A 20,775-nucleotide genomic window follows, 5' to 3' on the forward strand; every position below is an offset into this window, starting at 1 on the left:
AAGAAGGTTATTTCGGGTTACGAAAATTTTTTTGGTGCTTTTCGGCGCTATTTCACACGAAATTGCGGCTTTTCCCCATTAGCGCCTATGGCTTTTTCGCCTTACGAAGTATTCCGGGTTACGAAAGTGGCGGCGGAACGAATTAATTTCGTAACCCGGGGTACCCCTGTACTTTATTCTACTATATACACAGCTCCAAACAATACTCAACTCCTCACTCTCCAACCCACACAACAATCCACTACTACCCACAAAATGCATTGGGATGTATAGTCCTTATTATAGCCATATCATGGTACCACCTACTGTGGTCTGTTTCCACCCAGTAGGCGTGTACATCATTCCCATTGGTTCTCCTTGTCCATCCCACAATTAATGATTTCATCATCTCAGCCTTGACCACTTTACAATTGTCAGGTGTGTTCAATTATCCACTTTGCAATTCTTGTCCTTGGCATTCAGCACTTGTTAATTGTCTTACCATTCACACCTGTGTGGTTCTCTATTGGCTTCTGCTGAGTCACTCTGACTCTCACATACAAGTTTTATTTCACTACTGTATGTCCCATGTTGCTTTTTCCTTAACATTTATAAAGTGTAAACTAATTGTCACCAACAAGCTGGGTACTCATTTTAGTGACCTACAGCAGAATGCCAGGCTGAGTCAACCCAGAGCCCCTAGCTGGTACTGAAGTCACAACCTTGTGGTTTGTTCGTGTGTGGCTGCAGTACAGGAATTTAACCACTGTGCCACCAGGGCTCCCAAATGATACTCAGTTGTGTAGACCTGTCTCAGCATTATGTGACAGGTCTACTCATCTTTAGGCCTCAAACTATTTTACCATTTCAACATCTGGCAGAACATCACCAGTGATTCCTGAGTCATTCATATAGGCTATGCAATTAAATTCGATACCCAGCCTCCTGTATGGCTGTTTCATATTGCTCCTCTTTCCAAGGTTAATCTAAGGGAAGTGATTACTTGCTTGTTAATGGCAATTTTCACAGTGCAGAAAAGGGAACAGGGCCTTCATCCTATACTGGATATTCATGGAATAAACTGATATATAACACCTGAAAAAGTTTGTATGGTAACACTTCATTCTAGCCTTGCATAGCTTAATGATTGGTTCACCTCTCTAGATCTAAGAATTTATACTTTCACATCACAATACAACATCACAAATTCCTCCAGTTTGCAGTGCCAAATAATCTGCAGCAGTGAAAAGGTGCTTCCAATTGGCCTGTGCATAGCACTGAGGATATTTATAAAGTGCATTGCAGAAGTAGACCCGTTGCTCAGGAATCGAGGAGTCATCATGTTTCCTAACATAGGTGACTGATTATTGGTAGGCGCATCTAAAGACAAACCATACTGCAACTTTCATCATGCTTTCTCTCTTTTCTAGAACTTGGGCCTTCAGAACAACTCAATAAGGTCTGTTCTCAGAACCATGCACACCATAAACCCCCGTTCAAGTTTTCATGAGTTTCCTCAGTTTACAGTTAAGACACTGTCGTACTGCATGAGCTATAATTTGATAGAACTGACCATCACACCGGTACTCTCCTGTGTTCACCTCAAATTTTGCCAACTACAGCATTGATTTGATCGATGAAGAGATTCTCAGAGGAAGAATCTCTTTATACTGCCAGATGTGAGTTGATCCATGAGAGATGGTGGTTGAATTGCCTCAACCTTCTTCTATTGGGTTTTTCTTATGAAAGCATTTGCAAATGGTTCCTTTGTATTCTGCATATTCCCTCTGACCACGATGTCATCAATGTTGTTGATGTTTTTGCAACTAATGACCAAATCCTTGGATGTCCACTTAATTACTTTAAAAGTAGTGTTCCTTGTTTCCACCATATCTGGCAACCATGCAAATGAACTGACAGTACTCAAGTGTGTTATGCCATTCTTAACATTTCATAAATATAAGATCCTTCATCCTGACATCACTTAAAAAAAATAACTATCCAATAGATGTTGTTGTCAATGTAGTTCTAGAAAAACCTGAAGAGAGTAGCTTTGTGTGCTGAAACATGCATGGTAGAGAGGACAGAGTGGGGTTCCTGCCAAGCCTACTCAGCTCCAAAACATTCTGGTGGAGGCTTTGTGCAGGTGGGGTCCTTTAAAGGGCCACAGTTACAGAAAAGCCACCTGTTCATATGGTTGGTAGTCTGAATTCAGTTAATAGGTTGCATATTGTACAGCCTCTATATAGAAGGATTTCTGAATTAGCAACTTTGTTCTGAGTCCTAATATCTCTGAGTTCCTTCCAGTCATTATCTTTCATCTGCATTACCTAAAAATTCTGAAGTTAAAATGTTATGTCTATGGAAAATGTGATCATTAGCTGAAAACTAACTAGTAATGAGGAGGGGATCTGAGTAACATAAAAGCCAGTGTCAGGCCCTTAATAATCCTTTCCTGATGAGGAAAAATATAAAAAGCAAAGATCAATGCACTGTGTTTACAGAGGCAGATTTCAAAAGGCATGTGAATAGAGAGCGAGTTCCTGAAAATGAATAAAAAGGAAAGCCATCAGAAGCTAACACACAAGGATGGTGGAGGCATGAAAGTGCAAAGTCAGAGAGAGAAAAAGGCAAAGGCTCTAAAATGAAAGACTGATTAGCAAAGGTGTTGAAGGGAAAAAAGACCTTACACAAAAGCTAGAGGGTGGCAAATGCAACACAAGGCCTGATACTTAACAGAGAAGGATGCAAAGTAATAACAGGATAAGATGTAGGCTGAAATGCTTAATGGATACTTCTCTTCAATTTTGACCGTAAAGCATAATAGTAATGCTACCCTTACTTCTGGACAGTCAAATGAACTGGGCTTCTGGGAGAGTTAATTTCTTACCGAGGGCACAATGAACATGCCTCAGCTAAGGATATTTTTGCCCCTGTCTATCATTCTTATAATAAGCCTTTAAAAAAAAAGCAGGTGCCCATCTTTCAGGTATTATTTTATCCATCCTCAAACTCCTCCATGTAACTGATTGCACCTATTTTGTGAATATATGCCTAGGATGTCGAAGCAGACTTTTGTAGTGGCTGGCATTCAGAGGAGCAGGAAGAAAACATCTATTCGATGCTATGGACTACAATAATAATAAATAATAAGAACTGACTTTATTTATTTAGTTAATGTTTCAAAGTTACTGTTATTTTTAACTCTTTACACAGCATTTTTAATAGGGTCTTGCAAACATCCTTAGCAATAGCACCAATCTCAAAACATGTTGCATCACTATCTAAAGTTGATGCTTTCTATGAACAAATCCATTATTTGCTCTGGGTGACCTAGTGCTGACCAATGATAAAGGAACTTATTAATTAAGAGCATTTTTGCTTTTGCTAGTTCAATCAGATGTTCATGGATAATTAACTGCAGGTCCTTGCACACTAAATCTCAAAGTCATGTTTAGTTTTCTTTCTTGAAAAGTGCACCAAGGTTCCCATCTGTTCAGTCAGAGATCCTGTGAGACAGCTTTCTCCAACCAATTATTTTTCAGATGATGTGGACATTATCTCCTGACAAATGGCCATTCAGAACAGAGTTTGTGGGAAATCCAAAGTACCTAGATGGTATTGGAATATACAGTACACAAAGAATGAACACTTTACAGGATAAGCAGACGGATTATATGTTTCTATTATATGTTCCTATTCCAAACTATAACTCCCAGGTTTCATGTCAGTTACTGGTGTCAAGCTAATGTAAGTTGTCAGAGGGAGGCCTGATTTAAGATATTTGAACTCAGCTAGAACAACCATTCTAGCATTGTTTATATAAAATGTCTGCAATTTCCCCCCTAACCATACTATTCATCATGGCAACAATATATTTTAAAACTGAACTTATTGTCAGTTCATTGTTAGAATTCCATGCCAATGATGGCTACTATGAATGCAAAATGTGGAACATTGTGAGACATTAATTGCTGCTGTCGTTCACTACCCTACAAATACAGGTTCTGTTTTTAGTTGTTTTTTATTATAATTAAAAAAAACATAACTAAACTTTAAAATCAAACATTATACATTAATCTTTTCAACACTGCTACAAAGTGCACCTCATTCCCAGGACCTTATATAACATTTAATTAATCAGTTTTCCAAAATTGCAATGACTCCCGTGGAGGCATATGCACCCCATTTTTCTTATAAAAACATACTCCATAAACTTACCCCATACCTCTTCAAAATCATTCCTCTTCCATAATCCTTTATTAACTTTATGTCTACCTGTTAAATTATCATTAAACTTATATATTTATCCCAGACTTCTTTATACAATTCTTCCATATGGTATCTACCTTGAATTTTCTATTTTCTTGGTATTATTAATCTTGCTGCTGTCAATAAATGTATAATCAAATCTTTAATAGCTTAAGTATATTTAACTTTATCAAAAATTGATAAAAAAGTGATATCTGGGCTTATTTCAAAATTTTGTCCCATTATCTCTTTTATCTCTCCAAACACCATTAGCCAGAATTTCTGTACATTTTTACAACTCCACCATACGTGGATATAGGTGCCTGTTTCCTGTCAACCCCTCCAACATAACACTGAACATTTCTGTTAATTCTCTAACAGGTCTTTTCTTGTGAGAGCAGCAAGAACTGGTGATATCCCTGCTATTGAACTGCTAATAAAAACCTTGGAACTAAGCAAGAGTATTTTGGATGATGTTGAAAAATACATAGAAGCACGAAGAGATTCAGTAAGACTTATATTGTTTCTGTTTGAATTTGCACTCTGAGATGATGCAAATTAAGTTTGGTTCATTCCTATATGTAAATATCTGAAGCTTGAAACTTGCTGGTAAACTAGATCAGCCTACATTAGATTCTTGCAAAAAAAAAAAAAAGACTAAAATCCCCTTTTGGGTCTTTAAATGAGGGAGTATGCTGTGTTGTAAAGGAATTGAAATGGCAATTATGATACAACGTTAAGAAAATTATCACTCTGTAAGAATGTGCACCAACTTACTTGCTTTGTTTTTCAGGATGGGACACCAGTTCAGGCATTTGTAGCAGAAGTCTTAGATCAAATAGTTGGAATATCAGTTATTAGGAATGAAATGGTATGTATTCCTAATTGCAATTTTTGTTCCTTATTTAGTTTAAGAATGCCACAGTAAATTGACTTTGGTATTAATTAATTTCTCAAAATCAGGAATGTGTCTTATTATTTTTTCTGATGTCACGAAATCAGAGTTTGGAGGTAACACATTACAAATTATATCATTAAAGGTGACATTTTTATTTGGGGTGATATAATGAGGAGATAACAGTGGACATTTCCCCCAAAAAGTAATGACTGTCAATATCGTTACTTTTTCTGTGTAGTTAATTACAGAAGAAATTACTATTACTTTTTCTTGTTGTTTTTTCTGGGCATGTTATATGTTTATTCATTCATTCGTTTAGTTTATAAAATTCTGCATATTGAAGATTTTGGAATGGTATATGTGGATTAAGCAAATACAAAATGTAACAATCAAAACCTGGCCCAGTACATTGTTAAAACTCACTGGCATTTTTGGTCATGAATATTTGTTTTAAAAGAAGGGTGTTGTGCAGAAACTGGAAACAAATATGTGTACTTATTTGTAAGCTCAATTGGAGGGGCATTCGACAGGATGGTAGCTGAGATAGTAGAGCTCATATTGTATCAGCTTCCCAGAGGACTCCAAGCAGATCTCAAACCCATGTGGAAGTACCAGGAGCCATGCCTCAGAAAGGGTTCAGTGACAAGACAGGGCCACATGGGAGAAGACAGTTACTCAGGTATCCTAAGATGTGTAAGGCTTTGTGTCTAGTACCAAAGCCTTGAACCTGGCTCAGTAGTAAATAACTACCAGTACAGAGCCTTCAGAAAAGGTGTTTCATGCTGATATGAACCAGTACTCAACATAATTGCATCAACCTCATTCTATACTAGTTGTAGTGTCAGATCAGCTTCAAGAGAAACCCCATATAAAATGCATGGCAACAATCCAGACTTCTTGTTATGGATACCTCCAGCACCATGGCCATGTTATCCCTGTCCAACAAGGAAAGAGTTATCAGTTTCTGAAAAGTCAGGCAAATAGAAAGTCAGGAAGACTGGTTAATAGGGAAAGTAATTGGGGTTCAGACATACCTGTGTAATGGATTTTTTGAGATGCCACTGCAAGAGGACACTCTACACTCATAGCATTGGAGTAGAGAAGTGGCAGAATACAAATATAATGTGATGATACACACATATGCAATAATATGATGATATTATTTTAAAAATGAGTATTGGCTGATGAGAGTAAAATGAACCTGTATGTGATAACGTTAGTTTAGTTTAAGGAGGCTGACAGGGTTTTTACAACCATGAAATTGGTACATTCAAACAAAATTGAACCCATTTTAGTATATTAGAACAAATTAATATTTTGACAGGGCTAAATTTGGTAGCCAGACATTATTTCTTCAAGCCAACTGTAAAGCCCAATCTTGCCACAATACTACTATACTCTTAGCAATTAAAAAATTAGATTAGTTTAGAAATCATGTTTTATATGTTAATAAAATGAAAGCTATTTTAAAATGTCTGTTACGGAGTGGGGTGGAAAAGAGGTGCTTAGATGGGACATTATATACACTGTAGCATAGAAATCTCTTTTTCTAATTGTACAAAAAGCTTTTGACAGCATAGAGCACAAAAAGCTATGGCTTGTGCTCAGTGGAATGGGAGTACCACAACATCTAATTGTCCTGATGCGTAATCTGAACTTTGGCCATCACATGAGGAAAAATGAATCATTACAAAAGACAATGATGCTAGAAAAGATGGAAGGCTGTAGAAAGAGAGAAAGACCTGCAGGACTGCAGAATCTGAGCAGAGAAGTTGAAGGACAGGGGTCTTGAAGATGTCTCATCCACAGGGTCGCCATGGATTCAGGTCAATTCAAGGGCAGTTAACAACAACAACAACAACAACCATATAGTACAATTTTATCCCTGGAAAGGGTAGACAGGATCCATGAAACAAATTGTATGACACCTTGTTAAAAATCCTTGGTATATTTCATTTCTTCTTCGTGGTCTCTGCGAATCATACAAATGGGTTTCACTGCGCCTGCGCAGTGCTGCTCGGAAACTACTGGAATCACTGGACAAAGTTAACTTTGCAACATATAGAAACTTTTTGGCGGTAACTCCGCCCACCCGTTATAAGGCCCCTGCCTTCCCACTCTTTTCCCCAGTTCCTTTTTTCCGCCGCGCTAGCTGCTTCAGGGAACTTCGCTCGCTTTAGCTTGCACTTGGAATCACTTTCGCTTTTGACCTCGGACCGTCTCTTGACCATTCTTTGTCTCCCGCCCCTGGTAACTTCGAACTCTCGGACTGTTGACCTCGTTTCTGCACTTTCCATTTCATCTTGTCGACTTCGGAAAATGCCAGCTCCATTTAAGAAGTGTGATGTCTGCGGGGGCAAGGTGCCTGTCCAGGACCCGCACTCCTCCTGTCTGCTCTGCCTCGGCAAGGACCATGACGCCAAGGCTTGCCCGCTCTGCAAGTCCCTCTCGGCGCAAGCCCGGAAAAATCGTGAGTCCCGGCTCACTTCGGCCATCGCCCTTGGCAAGGTACAGGAGGGAGGTTCCCGCTCGTCATCCGTCCCGCCTTCCGCGCCACCGGCTTCATCCTCCAGAGCCAGCGTGTCCAGCGTGACATCTATCAGGGCCAGTGTGTCCAGTGTGGTGTCTGTCCCGGCCGGGACAGTGGCTCCCACCACCTCCGATGTGGCCCGTGGCTCAAAATCGCCCAGTGCCACCGACGAACCCTCCAAGCGCCCCCATAAATCATCGGGGACCGAGGGTCTCGAGTCCAGACCAAAATCTGGAAGGAAACCGGAGGGCTCGCATGCGATGGAACGGACGGAGAAGGAGGTCCGGCTCGCTTCGCCTTCGTCCTCCAAGGCGTCCAAGTCATCCCGACACGCCTCCAAGCCGAGGGAGCCGGCTTCGCCTTCGGGAGCGACGAGCGCCCAACCCCCCGAGAGGGCTAAGTCTCTAAGGCCCTCCTCGTCGGGAACCGCCGCCGTCCTTTTGGACCTCCCGGACAACCCCTTCTTCCCACCAGAGGAGACCCCCAAAACGGGAAAGAAGAGGCACCACAAGGAGGCTGGCCGAGATCCCGCTTCCAAGAAGCCCAAACGGCCAAAGGAGCATGCCGGGTCGGACTTGCCCTCCAAGCCGAAGGACAAGAAACGCTCCCCTTCCAAGAAGGTTCGCGCTCCTACAGTTTCCTCCATTCCGGAGCCTGCTCCTGAGGAACAGCTGGTCCCGGTACCGGACACACCAGTCCAACCCACCATGGACTTCGTCCACAAGGTGGAAGACGCCAACCCCGGCTCCACTCGTGGGGAACGGTCTCCCCCCTTCTCTCACTCCGAGGATGAACGCGACGATGAAGAGGTTCATAGACAGGAGGCCCCGGACCTTTTCTTCGATTCCGAGACAGGCCGGTACTTTATGTCTGTTCCGAGGGATGTGGCCTTCAAAGAGTTCACCAGGCTCAACCCTCGCCCTGCGGATCCACGGGAGGGCACCTCTACCCAGTCGATCCCGAGTGTCTCGGTCTTGGAAAAACCTCCATCGTCACCCCGACGGCGCTCTCAGACCTCAACAGTCCCCATCCCGGTTCGTCCGAGATCCCAAGTCAGGATCCCGGACATACCTCTCACTTCAGACACGGACTCCGAGGATGAGCCCCGGCCTCCATCCGAAGTCCCCTCAGACGAGGACGACCTTTCGGCATCTGCCTCCCCGCAGAGGATGCACCACCCGGAGCCGTCATCCCCATCCGACGACGTGCGCTCATTCAGTGAGCATGTCATGAAGATGGCCAGAGCTCTTGACATCGAGCTCTCCTTCCCGGAGGACGATGCCCGCGACCCGGTGGAGCGCCGAGTGCATGGACGGGTGCCCACACCACCCTGCATTCCCCTGCTCCCATCCTTGGAGACTATAGTCCGGAGATCCTGGGACTCCCCGGCCTCCCTGTCCGGCTCGTCTCCCCTTCGCCCCTCTTCTTTTTGGACATTCTGATGCCCTTTGTTAACACCTGGGCCTCAATAACATCGGACTCGTGGGTCCTCAACATCGTCCGTAGGGGATATGCCCTCGAGTTCCAAGAGCTCCCTCCAACCGGAGCCTTCATGTCCACCCTCCCCTCGGACACCCTTCTCGACGAAGTGCGCACCTTGCTTGAAAAGGGGGCAATTTCCCCTTTATCGCCCGACCAATGTTCTAGGGTCTTTTTCTCCAGGTACTTCACGGTACCGAAGTCGTATGGGGGCATCAGGCCCATCCTGGACTTGAGACAATTGAATTTGTTCCTTGAATATTGCCGCTTTCGAATGGTAACCTTGGCTTCCATTCTGCCTCTGCTTCACCAGGGCCTGTGGTTCGCGACCGTCGACCTGAAGGACGCCTACTTCCACATCGGGATCCGGGAGTCCCTCCGGAGATTCCTCGCCTTCGCCGTCGGCCCCACCTCATACCACTACAACGTGCTTCCTTTCGGATTAGCCACGGCACCACGAGTTTTCACAAAGTGCATGGCACCGGTAATGGCATACCTTCATCAAAGGGGCTTCATGGTCTTCCCGTACCTGGATGATTGGCTGTTTGCCGCCGAATCCCAGCGAGAACTGCAGGAGGCAGTCTCGTTCGCCTTGCACCTCTTGGACTCCCTCGGACTGGTTATCAACCGGGAAAAGTCCCATTTCACACCGAGCAGGCAGGTCAGGTTTATCGGGGCCATCCTCGACTCCGAAAGATGCTCCGCCTTTCTCCCTCCAGACCGTTTCCAGGCCTTGACGGCGTCGCTCAGGCCCTGCATCTCCCACAGAAGGGTGAGGGCCAGAGATGTTCAAGTCGCCTTGGGCCACATGGCATCGACGACGTTCGTCACGCCATGGTCAAGACTTCGCCTTCGACCTCTGCAGTCCTGGTTCCTCTCGGTCTTCTCTCCAATGGAGGACCCCCCGTCCAAGTGGCTCACGATACCGAGACCTGTAGCTGCTTCCCTGAGATGGTGGTTGGACTGCCGCAACGTTTGCACCGGGATGCCCTTCCATCAGCCTCAGCCCCAACTGACTCTGACAACAGATGCTTCCCTGGAGGGATGGGGCGCCCACCTGCTCGACCTGGTCGTCAAGGACAGGTGGTCTGCCCAGGACAAGCTTCTCCACATCAACGCTCTGGAGATGCTGGCAGTGGAAAAGGCACTGAGGGCATTCGAATCCGCTGTCGCAGGCAAGGTGGTCCTCCTCAGAACGGACAACACCACCGTGATGTATTACATCAACAAACAGGGAGGCACCAGATCCAGGACCCTGCTCGACCTGACTCTTCGCATCTGGGACTGGTGCATCCAGAGACGGGTCCTCCTCCAGGCGATTCATCTCCCCGGAGAGGACAACGAGTTGGCGGATCGCCTCAGCAGATCGGTGTGCCACGAATGGAGACTCCACCCCGACACGGTCAGAGACCTCTTCGATCGGTGGGGAACCCCCCGGATCGACCTCTTCGCGACCAGGTGGAACAGCCACTGTCCCCAGTTCTGCTCCAGGAAGCGAATGGACGGATCCCTCGGAGACGCGTTCGCCTTCCTCTGGACGGGGGAGCTTCTCTACGCCTTCCCTCCGTTCCCTCTCATCATCAGGGTGGTGTCCAAAATGACAGTGGACCACTCGCATGCGATCCTGATCACCCCGTGGTGGCCGAGACAGCCCTGGCTTGCATCCCTTCTTCACCTCTCCAGGAGATGCTTCCTCCGCCTTGACCCTCGCCCGGACCTGCTGTCGATCCAGGACGGACGGATTCTCCACCCGGACATCGAGAGCCTGCCGCTGGTAGCCTGGAGGATACAGCCCTGACTGCCCTGCCGGAGGTAGTAAGGACGGTGATCCTGGCTGCAAAGAAACCTTCCACCCAGCGGTCCTATGCCCTGAAATGGAGGAGGTTTAGCCTCTTCCTTGACCGAAAGGGCTTGTCTCCTGCTCAGGTGTCCACTCCAGTGGTGCTGGAGTTTTTGATGGCACTCTTGGATGAGGGGCTGTCCCTTACATCCCTCAAATGCTACCTGTTTGCCATTTGTGCCAAATACCAGTTCAGGGGGAGGGTTTCTTTCTTCAAGGACCCTTTGGTGAAGGGGTTCCTTAAGGGATGTGCCAACCTTTATCCTCCTGTGTCGGTACCTACACCGGCTTGGAGTTTGGAGACGGTACTGTCTGCCCTCCAATCCAAGCCCTTTGAGGCAATGGCCACAGCGGACTTGAGACTATTGACTTGGAAAACTGCTTTTCTTGTGGCCATCACCTCTGCCCGCCGTGCGGGCGAACTCTGTGCCTTACGGAGGGACCAGCCATTCTTGAGGTTCCACAAGGACAAGGTGGTCCTCCAGAAAGATATTACCTTCTTGCCGAAGGTTGTGTCTGCTTTCCACATGTGTCAGGACATTGTGTTGCCCACCCTCGCATCCAGCCCGACTTCGGATGCGGAGCGACGCCTGCACTCTCTTGATGCCAGGAGAGCACTGGCGTTTTATTTGGACAGAACTGCTGCCTCCAATCGGTCCGAGAGACTTTTCCAATGCTACTCGGAGCCGAAGAAAGGGTTGCCTGTGTCTGCGCAGAGGTTTTCCAAATGGGTGGCTGGTACCATCCACCTCTGCTATGAACTATTGGGCAAACCTCTCCCTGGCAGGGTTCGGTCTCATTCCACAAGGGCAATGGCAGCATCCTCTGCATTCCTGTCGGGGATTCCCTTGGAGGATGTCTGCAAGGCTGCTATCTGGTCCCAACCTCTGACTTTTATCAAACATTATAGGTTGGACACCAGGGCCATCCAAGACGCAGCTTTCGGGAGGGCTGTGTTGGTTTCAGGGTTGCATTGATTGCGCTACTGATGGTTTGTGTTTCAGTACCTATGTACATATATACACTGTTTACATTCGGTTGAATGTTGATTTGCACAGTTCTACGGGACCGGTCTTGCATGACTTCTGTTCCCTTCTCAGGTTTAGCAATGTTATTGCTATGTTTACCTTTTCATGAACAACAAAGACTGACTCTTTTTATGGTTCAAGGTGTTTATTGCTATAATAAATATACCTTTGGTTCACCATAGCTTTGGTTTCAGGACACTCCCTCCACCGCATACCTTAGCTTGTCAGTCTAAACCCATTTGTATGATTCGCAGAGACCACGAAGAAGAAGGACAGGTTGCTTACCTGTAACGGTATTTCTTCGAGTGGTCATCTGCGAATATATACAAATCCCACCCGTCCGTCCCCTCAGTGTCCTGCTCTCATTGGCTCTTCCATCGCCTGCTTGGCGGAAAAATTGCGGAACTGGGGAAAAGAGCGGGAAGGCCGAGGCCTTATAACGGGTGGGCGGAGTTACCGCCAAAAAGTTTCTATATGTTGCAAAGTAAACTTTGCCCAGTGATTCCAGTAGGTTCCAAGCAGCACTGCGCAGGCGCAGTGAAACCCATTTGTATGTATTCGCAGATGACCACTCGAAGAAATACCGTTACAGGTAAGCAACCTGTCCTTTTCTACACTAAATGAAATTAATTTTGTTTGCTTTATGTCATGTTATTTTTGTTTTAATAGAAGGTTACATTCTTTTCTTTTAAAAAATTGAGGCTTATTTGTAGTATTCTTTGATTTTCATTTTTTTGTTGGTCTCCAACTGTCTAAATGCAGGCTGTAACTAAATTTGATGTAGTAAAATGAAAATATTTTAATTACCTGTTGTGGTTATGAGAACACTGGGATTATTCTTTCATATCCATGCTATTTCATTAACATGTCTTGTTTGGATAAAAGCAACCTTTTAATGTACATTTCATGTATACAAATTTAACCCTTCTTTTGCCAAACAACCAGAATTGAACAGTAAGACCGCAGTGTTGCTTAATGAGGTTGGATAAGTTTGATTCATGATCTCAGTGAAGGAAAATATTCCCCTGGGAAGCTACTTGTGCTGCAAAATCCGAGAAACCAAACCACTTGTTTATCTGTCATTCCCACTGAGATAGTAATATAATTACTCTCCTAATTATCTTCATTAGTGCTGGGAATTATCTGCAATCAATTCCTCTGCTCATATGAGTGTTTATATTTTTGATGATATTTCTCTTGGATTCAATCAAGGGGATAAAGGATTCTTATATTTACAAAATACTAGCACAGACATCTGTGATGCACTTTTCTGACATTCTCTGTGCTAAAATATAGCTTATCCTTCAGTTCCAGAATCCCTGTGCCCATTCCCTGACATCTGCCCTTCATTACATGGTTCCCGTGCGACCAAGACGACAGATTGTCTATCCTCTGACAAAACTTGGCATAAACGCTCCATCAAAAGAGGTCTCTAAGGATCAGGTGGGTAACAGAAGCAGCAAGCAAGCAAAAGGCATAGCTCCAGCTAAATGTAGGATTTGGCAGATGGGATGACATTACTGTCTTAATGTTGGTGGACTACTTCTTAATTACCTTGAACCTGATAGTCATGTTCTTACAGCATCATGCTTGCCAGTATCATTTTCTGAGCATGTATTTTGAAATGAGGATTAGAACCAGTGGCCTTTAAATTATTCAGAATTTGACCAATAACAATTTAAGTATTTAAGAGGACTGTATGGGTATTTTTTATCAGAGCATTTCATTCAACAGTTCAGTTCATGCCAAGAAGGCAAAATCATCAGTAAAATGGTTATGGTTGCTCCATCCCCCTCTGAAAAACAGATGCTCTGCTATAGCAAAAGAATGAGGCCTGGACTGTGATCAAGAAAAGAAATTAATCAAAGCAGAAGTTCATCTAACCCACTTGTTTTCCAAACTGACCAATCTGATGCTTCTCCCACAGGGGCCACCATCTTCTCCCACTGATCGCTCCCTTCCATGAATGTCTTTAATTCCTTATTAATCCTGGCATCACAATAAATGGAGAAAGAAATGAGGCCAGATGAATGGTTGTTTTGAACATTGTTTTGAACAACACCCTTGATGCAATTTTTAGCTCAGAACATACAGATCTGTGGGCAGAGATGATTTAACACTTCCAGGGTATCATGGACACATCATTCTCTGGTCAGAGTTAATATCATGGCTACTATCCGTCCCCATGGAGTGGTGGACCAACTAAGATGGTTCTCCCTGGAAGGCTAATGGAACCTTTAGGATTCCAGAAAGCCTTAGAGGGTCATATGGTTGGTACCACCAATGATTCTGTTGAAATCCTGATCAATAAATGGAATCAAGACCTGACTAGGGCCATTGACATGATTGTCCCAAATGTCTTTTCCAACCTGTTACTAATCGGGCTCCATAGTATACAGGAAACTTCAGGGAGCTGAAAGGGAAGGAGGACAACTTGAATGCAGATGGTGGTAAACTCAACTTCTACCCAGCAAGACACACTATAGAGGACATCTTTGTTCCTATAAGATGACAATACGTGCAGTGAAGAAAGCTTTCTGCTCTGCACGTATTGCGTCTGTGAATTAATGTCCAGCTGAACTGTTCACAGTGGTGAGAGGCTTAACTCAGACATTTTCCCCCCGAATCTAATTCTAGAACCTTCAGCAGTTCTCTGTGATGCTTTTAATTATCACTTCACAGATAAAATCTCTTGAATAAGAGCTGGCTTAGATTGGTAAGCAGACAACTCCAGCAACTCTTTGAGTTGGCTTAACATTGATTGATTTCCATTTGGTGAGTACCACTGATGTGGACAAGCTGCTGGGGCAAGTAAGGAAGTCAACTTGTTCCTTCGATCCATGACCTTCCTGGCTGGTTATCCAGGGAGGAGATACAATTAGACTTCAACTACAGTGGGCCCTTGGTATCCACTGGGGTTTGGTTCCAGGACCCCCTGTGGATACCAAAATCCGTGGATGCTCAAGTCCTATTAAATATAATGGCACAGTAAGATGGTGTCTCTTGCATAAAATGGCAAAATCAAGGTTTGCTTTTGAGAATTTCTATATTTTCAAAATATTTTCAAACCATGGATGCTTGAATCTGTGAATAATAAAATCCGTGGATATGGAGGGCTGACTATATTAATGCATCTCTCAGGGAGGGAAGTTTTCCATCTTGTTTAAAAGAAGCAGTGGTATAACTACTTCTAAAAAAGCCCTCCCTGGACCCCCTGGACGTAAACAACTATAAACCAGTTTCAAATCTCTCTTTTCTGGGCAAGGTGATTGAGAGGGCAGTTACCTTCCAACTCCAGGCAGTCTTGGATGATACAAATTATCTGACCCATTTCAAACTGGCTTCAGAGCAGGATACTGAGTTGACACTGCTATGATCACCTTAGTGCAAGATCTTCACCTAAGCATTGACAGGGGGAGTGTGTCCCTGCTGGTGCTTTTGAACTACTCAGCAGCATTTAATACCATCAACAGTAGCATCCTTCTGGAATGCCTGGAGGATTTGGAAATTGGAGGCACTGTTCTTCATTGGTTCCGGTCCTATCACTTGGGCAGATTCCAGATGGTGCTGCTGCTCCTCAAAAAAAGGTGATGTTATATGGTGTACCACAAAGTGCCATCCTATCCCAAATGCTATTTATTGCTATTTAACATCTACATGAAACTGGTGGGACAGATCATCCAGATGCATGGGGTTGGAGGTGTGTCAATCAGTCCTGGATGGGATTACACTCCCCCTGAAATAATGTGTCCACCGCTTGGGGGTGATTCTGGATCGGTTGCTTCAAATGAGTCTCCCCCATTTAGAGAGGGGAGAGGAAGGGAACATGGTCCATTCTAGAATTGGCTTTGACTATTCAGCCAAGCACAGAGGAGATGCTGTAGTACAATAGGGACCATCATGGCAACAGTGGTAGTGGCAAACAAACTAGAGCGGAAAGGGGAGTACCAGAGAAAAAGCCAGTAGCTTTAGCAGTGATAAGCAAAGAGAGGTAAAGAGGAGAGGAGACAGAGGAAGCAACCAGAGCGGGTTATCAGACATTTTGCTGAAATGCAGATAAACGACATCCACAGCATTCCCACCATCAACTAAATTAGTAACTTGATCAAAAAAAGATAAAAGGGTAGTTTGGAAGGATTTGTTCTTGACAAACCCATACTGGCTCCTACTAATCACTGCATTGTCATCTAGATACTTGTAAACAGACTCCTGTATAATCCATTCTAATATTTTTTTCTGATATTGAGGTCAGGCTGACTAGCCTGTAATTTACTGGATCTTCTTTTTAGCCTTTTTTAAAGAGAGGGCCAATGTTTCCTTTTCCTCAATCCTCTGGCACCTCACCCATTCTCCAAGATCTCTAAAAATGATGGCAAATAGTTCTGCGAGTATTTCAGCAAGTTCCTTTAATACTCTGGAATGCAGTTCACCAGGCCTTGGAGATTTAAACTCATTTAAGCTAACTAAGGCCCGGTCCAGACAGGCCCTTTAGCACGTCCTGGCAATGTGCTAGGGTTGCCTCGGGGCGTCGCTTACAGACACCCCGCAACCCTAGCACGTATTCCGTACGTCAAAATAGCGGCGCCCTGTACAGATGGGTGCCGCCATTTTGACGTGATGGACGCTTAGCGTCCGCATGTCGCAGTGCCATTATGACATCGCGAGTGTGCCATTGGCGCACTGTGGCATCATAATGGCACCGCAAGAAGAACCCGCTTTTTGCAGGTTCTTTTTGCTCTGTGGGGAAGTCCCACGGTTTGGAAGCTGCGGCTTCCCCGCGGAGCAAAGCCAGGTGCCGGCAGACTCCTTATCAATTCTGACTTTCAACCCAGGTTCCTTAACAGGGTCTCTGTTGGTTCATGCTAAGTACACAGTCCTCTTTTTGTGGAAAAACTGAAGCAAAATAGCTATTGAGCAGTTCTGCCTTTTCATTGTGATCTGTTAGTATTGTACTATCCTTGCTGATCCTCCCACCATTTTCTTCATCACTTTCTTGCTTTGGACCTATTTGAAAAACCCCTTTTTGTTACTTCTTGCTTGCCTAGCCAGTCTCAGTTAATTTTGGACTTTAACTTTCTTTACACTATTCCTGAAAGCTTGGGCTATGCATCTATATTCTTCCTTTGTGATTTGTCCTTTCGTCCATTCTTTATACATGCACTTTTTTCTTTATACTTCCTCCTTGAGTTTACTATGCAACTCCCATACTCATTGGGGAGGGACAATTTCTGTGCTCATAGACATAACAAGTAGATCTGATCTGCATGACTACTGCATCTGCCTCATATATGTTTTGTGTTTCTGGATTTCCTTTCAAGTCTGAGATAATAGGTGATAGTCTGCTGCAAAATCTCTATAGCTATTTCTCTGAATATTTGAAATATGTAAGTAGTATTGCATGTTTTGGACATTTATGCACAGAGACAGATAGGTATGTTCACAAAGGAAAATGCACATAAGTTTGGTACATAAATCTTTAAAATAAATTAAAAATCCATGTAGTTAGTGTAGATCCTGAGATGTAAAATAGATTACCATTTCACATAAAGGCGACTACTTTTCATAGTTGTTCTCTTTTCAAATTCTGATCACATTGCTATTGCATGTTGAGCCAGGCTTTTGTTCATATTTCTTCCATCTGTGCAACTGGCTCAGCTACAAACTTCAGTACCCCCCCCTTTCTTTTTCATTTTCATGGTTTAGAAATAATGGGTTTGAAACCTGTTGTAATATTTGAAATGCTTATTTGAAACTACAGATATTTGATCCCCCCCCCTTTCATTTCTCCAGAATGAAAATAATGGATATTTGTTGCAACCCAACAGACATTTCTAGCATTCTAGACAAGTAATTAATTAGTTAATGGTTCTTTCTGTTATGATGACTATAGGCACATCACAGTTGGACAAAGTCTTGGACAGGGCCAAAAGGGAAAGCTGATTTTTAGAAACCTCCATGTGGTTTGGAAGGTAATTAAAGAAGCTTGTATATTACTCCTATGAAATGAATACAGGAGGTCACATAACACTAGTTAACGCCTCAATAAAAGACTGTAGGAGCTGGAAATCTTTCACTGAGATAATATTTTCTTCAATAGGAATTTTCCTAGATTCCTGTTTTTATATCTAATATATACATTGGGGGTTAATAAGATTTAAACAGGACCTCTCTCAATTATTTTAATGCACCGTGTATAATTATTTAGAGAGCAAGAAACTATCATTTTTATAATTATATTTTAAACACTTATATATTATTTACTTGTTTACCTTCTCACCATCTGGGAGCATCCTACAATCCATCTGTTTTGTGCAATTATGTAATTATGTCTAGAATAGGTGATATAATTAGCAAGAATAACTGCTCTGTAATGCATAATAAAAATGTCATATGTCTGTTGAATTACTTCTTCTTTCTGACCAGCCATTGTTCATGCTTTATTATTGCTTGTTTCCCCTCAAGCCATCAGATTTTATTACATACTTAAGGATTGTCGTTTCTCCTGCTGCTTGCAAAAATGCTGCAGAATCAATTATTCTTATTATTGTTGAAAGCTTTCTCAGCTTGATAATTCTTCATGAAGAATATGTTTGCATTTCCTAGTCCAAGGGCAGACAAAATGCTGAACTCAGTCCACTAATCACTTATAAACTGGGTTATGGTGTACCTGTGACTATTCACTCACTGATCAAAGTGGCTTGAGTTTCTGCAGTTTACATTTGCCAGTCCAGCTCACAGCATTAGCAGCAGTTCTGACATCCACATTGAGCCTTGGGCTGTCCTTGCAATCCCATTTGTATGTTTATTTTGATTCTGAGATTATGGTGGGCTCAGGCTGCTACAGCAGTCATATATCTTAGCCCCTTCCAGTAGGTAAGGAGGGCTAGACCAAGGAGCAGATGGCAGCAATAGGCAGGTGAATGACCATTTTAGATATTTTAGACCATTTTAGAGAAACACAGAGCAAAAGAGGAGTAGAGACAGTAGCCGGAAGGCACATCCCGATGCTAAGGAAGGGGTTCCCCATTGCAGAAAGTACCCAAGGGAGATGGCTCTGAGCTCCTGCTGCAGACCCCATGTGGCTGCATAGAGGACCACCAAATCTCGTTGTGTTCAACATATTCTGAAAGTTGCACCCAAGTATGACGTGGGTGCACTGTAATATACTTTTAAACTTCTGAGCAAGAGAAATGCTTACAATTGTATTTCACCAGCAACAAACCCTTGACTGAATCTACATTCAAATTATTCCTTTCATTTGTCCATTGTGCTGAAATTAAGGAAATACCCCTTTCAACATTTGCATTGAGTCCTCAAGAAGCTCATCACCTAACACATTTGCTGACTTTTTCCCCTCCAAGAAACAAACATGGGGGCAAATCTTGTCTGCTGCTGTTCCTAGGAAAAAAGAACTTTAGAAGAATATGTTGAAAGCCGCTTGCTGGAAGAAGCAATGGTGTGCGTGCTGCACTGCGCCACACTGCCTGCACTGCGCCACACCTCAGGCACAAGCCCCATTGTTTTCACTGGGGTTCCACCATATGTGGTATTTCCCTTGTGCGGGGGATCCCCCACATAAGGGAAGGGCGCACTGTACAATAAATGCCAACAAGGCATTTTAACAAAAATAAGTTCATCAGAAAAATATGGTTGAGTACGTAATAAAATACAGTATATGTGATATAGCTGTAAATAATCCATATGAAATGAGTTTATATTTATCTAAGTGTTTTTAGCTTTTATTTTGTAATGTCCTACATTTTTCTTGAATATCTTCAGATTTTGCAGTGCCTTGTCTTATTTTTGCAGTTATGACACCTGATCATTCTGTGAATGTGTAACCTAGAGTTATGCATTCGTAACTGGTTTGGTATTCAGGATCCCTGTTTAGAGAAAGTCCCTCAATCTGCATTTACTGGGAAAGGAACTGTTGCTATTGATAGGCACCGGTTCCCCTGTCACTTAGGAAGCAGCTGACTGATGTCCCCTCCTCCCTCCCAGCAAGTGACGTCCAGTGCAAGGAGAATTATAGCTGGACCCCACTTCTGCCTATTGCAATGGAGATCACTCATGGAAGGGGGTGAAAATGTCAATCAGTTGCTTCCCAAGTGACAGGGGAATGGACCTCCATCAACTGCAGCAGTTGCTTACTGCTAAGTTGGAATGGGAAAACAGTCAGGCCAGGAATCACAGTGGTAGTGCCTTTGTAACTTCCCAACAGGATTCTGGCCCATGAAAATGGCACAAAGCAAGATAGCACTGAAATACTAGAATTTAGTTTGCGTGTCAAAAACTGCCTTAAAAGAAAGATACTTTTCAGCAAAAATGAAGCTGAAGTGGGATAATTTGCAGTTCAGCTTTATAGAAATTAAATTACAAGCCCCAAGGCTTAGGAGTGCATCCTTAAAATGAAGAATTAATTTTAAAAATCATTCTATGAGATTATACATGAGGTCATATGGAAATTAGCATGGTTTAATTTTATGATTTCAGTTTAACAAAGAACTAGAGATGAGTTTTTCCAAGGAGCAACTGTTGCTCAAGATTCTGCTTGTCATGACTAATAAATTGTTAATGATCTGCATAGAGCATGCATGGTTAAAAACCTATTATTTATTCTATCATCTCTTGTCACATGTAGTTGATGATTTTATAGTACTTGCAGTCATCCACATGCATTTGTTCTGAGCTGATGGCTGATCATAAATTTCCTCACTGTAAATGTCAGTGGGTTTTGTGTGTTACTGTCATTACATCTTGTTTGGAAGCC

At 43.5% G+C, this 20,775-nt stretch overlaps 1 protein-coding gene across 1 annotated transcript in view; it reads left to right on the plus strand.

Annotated features, from left to right (window-relative positions):
- Nucleotides 1–20,775, plus strand: part of CFAP61 (cilia and flagella associated protein 61) — a 134,129-nt gene that overhangs the window by 38,919 nt on the left and 74,435 nt on the right. Inside the window, exons 14-18 of the mRNA XM_042464382.1 lie at nucleotides 4,612–4,738; nucleotides 5,024–5,101; nucleotides 7,490–7,636; nucleotides 7,841–8,974; nucleotides 13,302–13,448. Of these exons, the coding sequence (XP_042320316.1) occupies nucleotides 4,612–4,738; nucleotides 5,024–5,101; nucleotides 7,490–7,636; nucleotides 7,841–8,974; nucleotides 13,302–13,448 (1,633 nt within the window). The remainder of the gene's footprint in view (nucleotides 1–4,611; nucleotides 4,739–5,023; nucleotides 5,102–7,489; nucleotides 7,637–7,840; nucleotides 8,975–13,301; nucleotides 13,449–20,775) is intronic.

Source organism: Sceloporus undulatus, chromosome 4 (assembly GCF_019175285.1).
Source record: "Sceloporus undulatus isolate JIND9_A2432 ecotype Alabama chromosome 4, SceUnd_v1.1, whole genome shotgun sequence".
NCBI lineage: Eukaryota > Metazoa > Chordata > Lepidosauria > Squamata > Phrynosomatidae > Sceloporus > Sceloporus undulatus.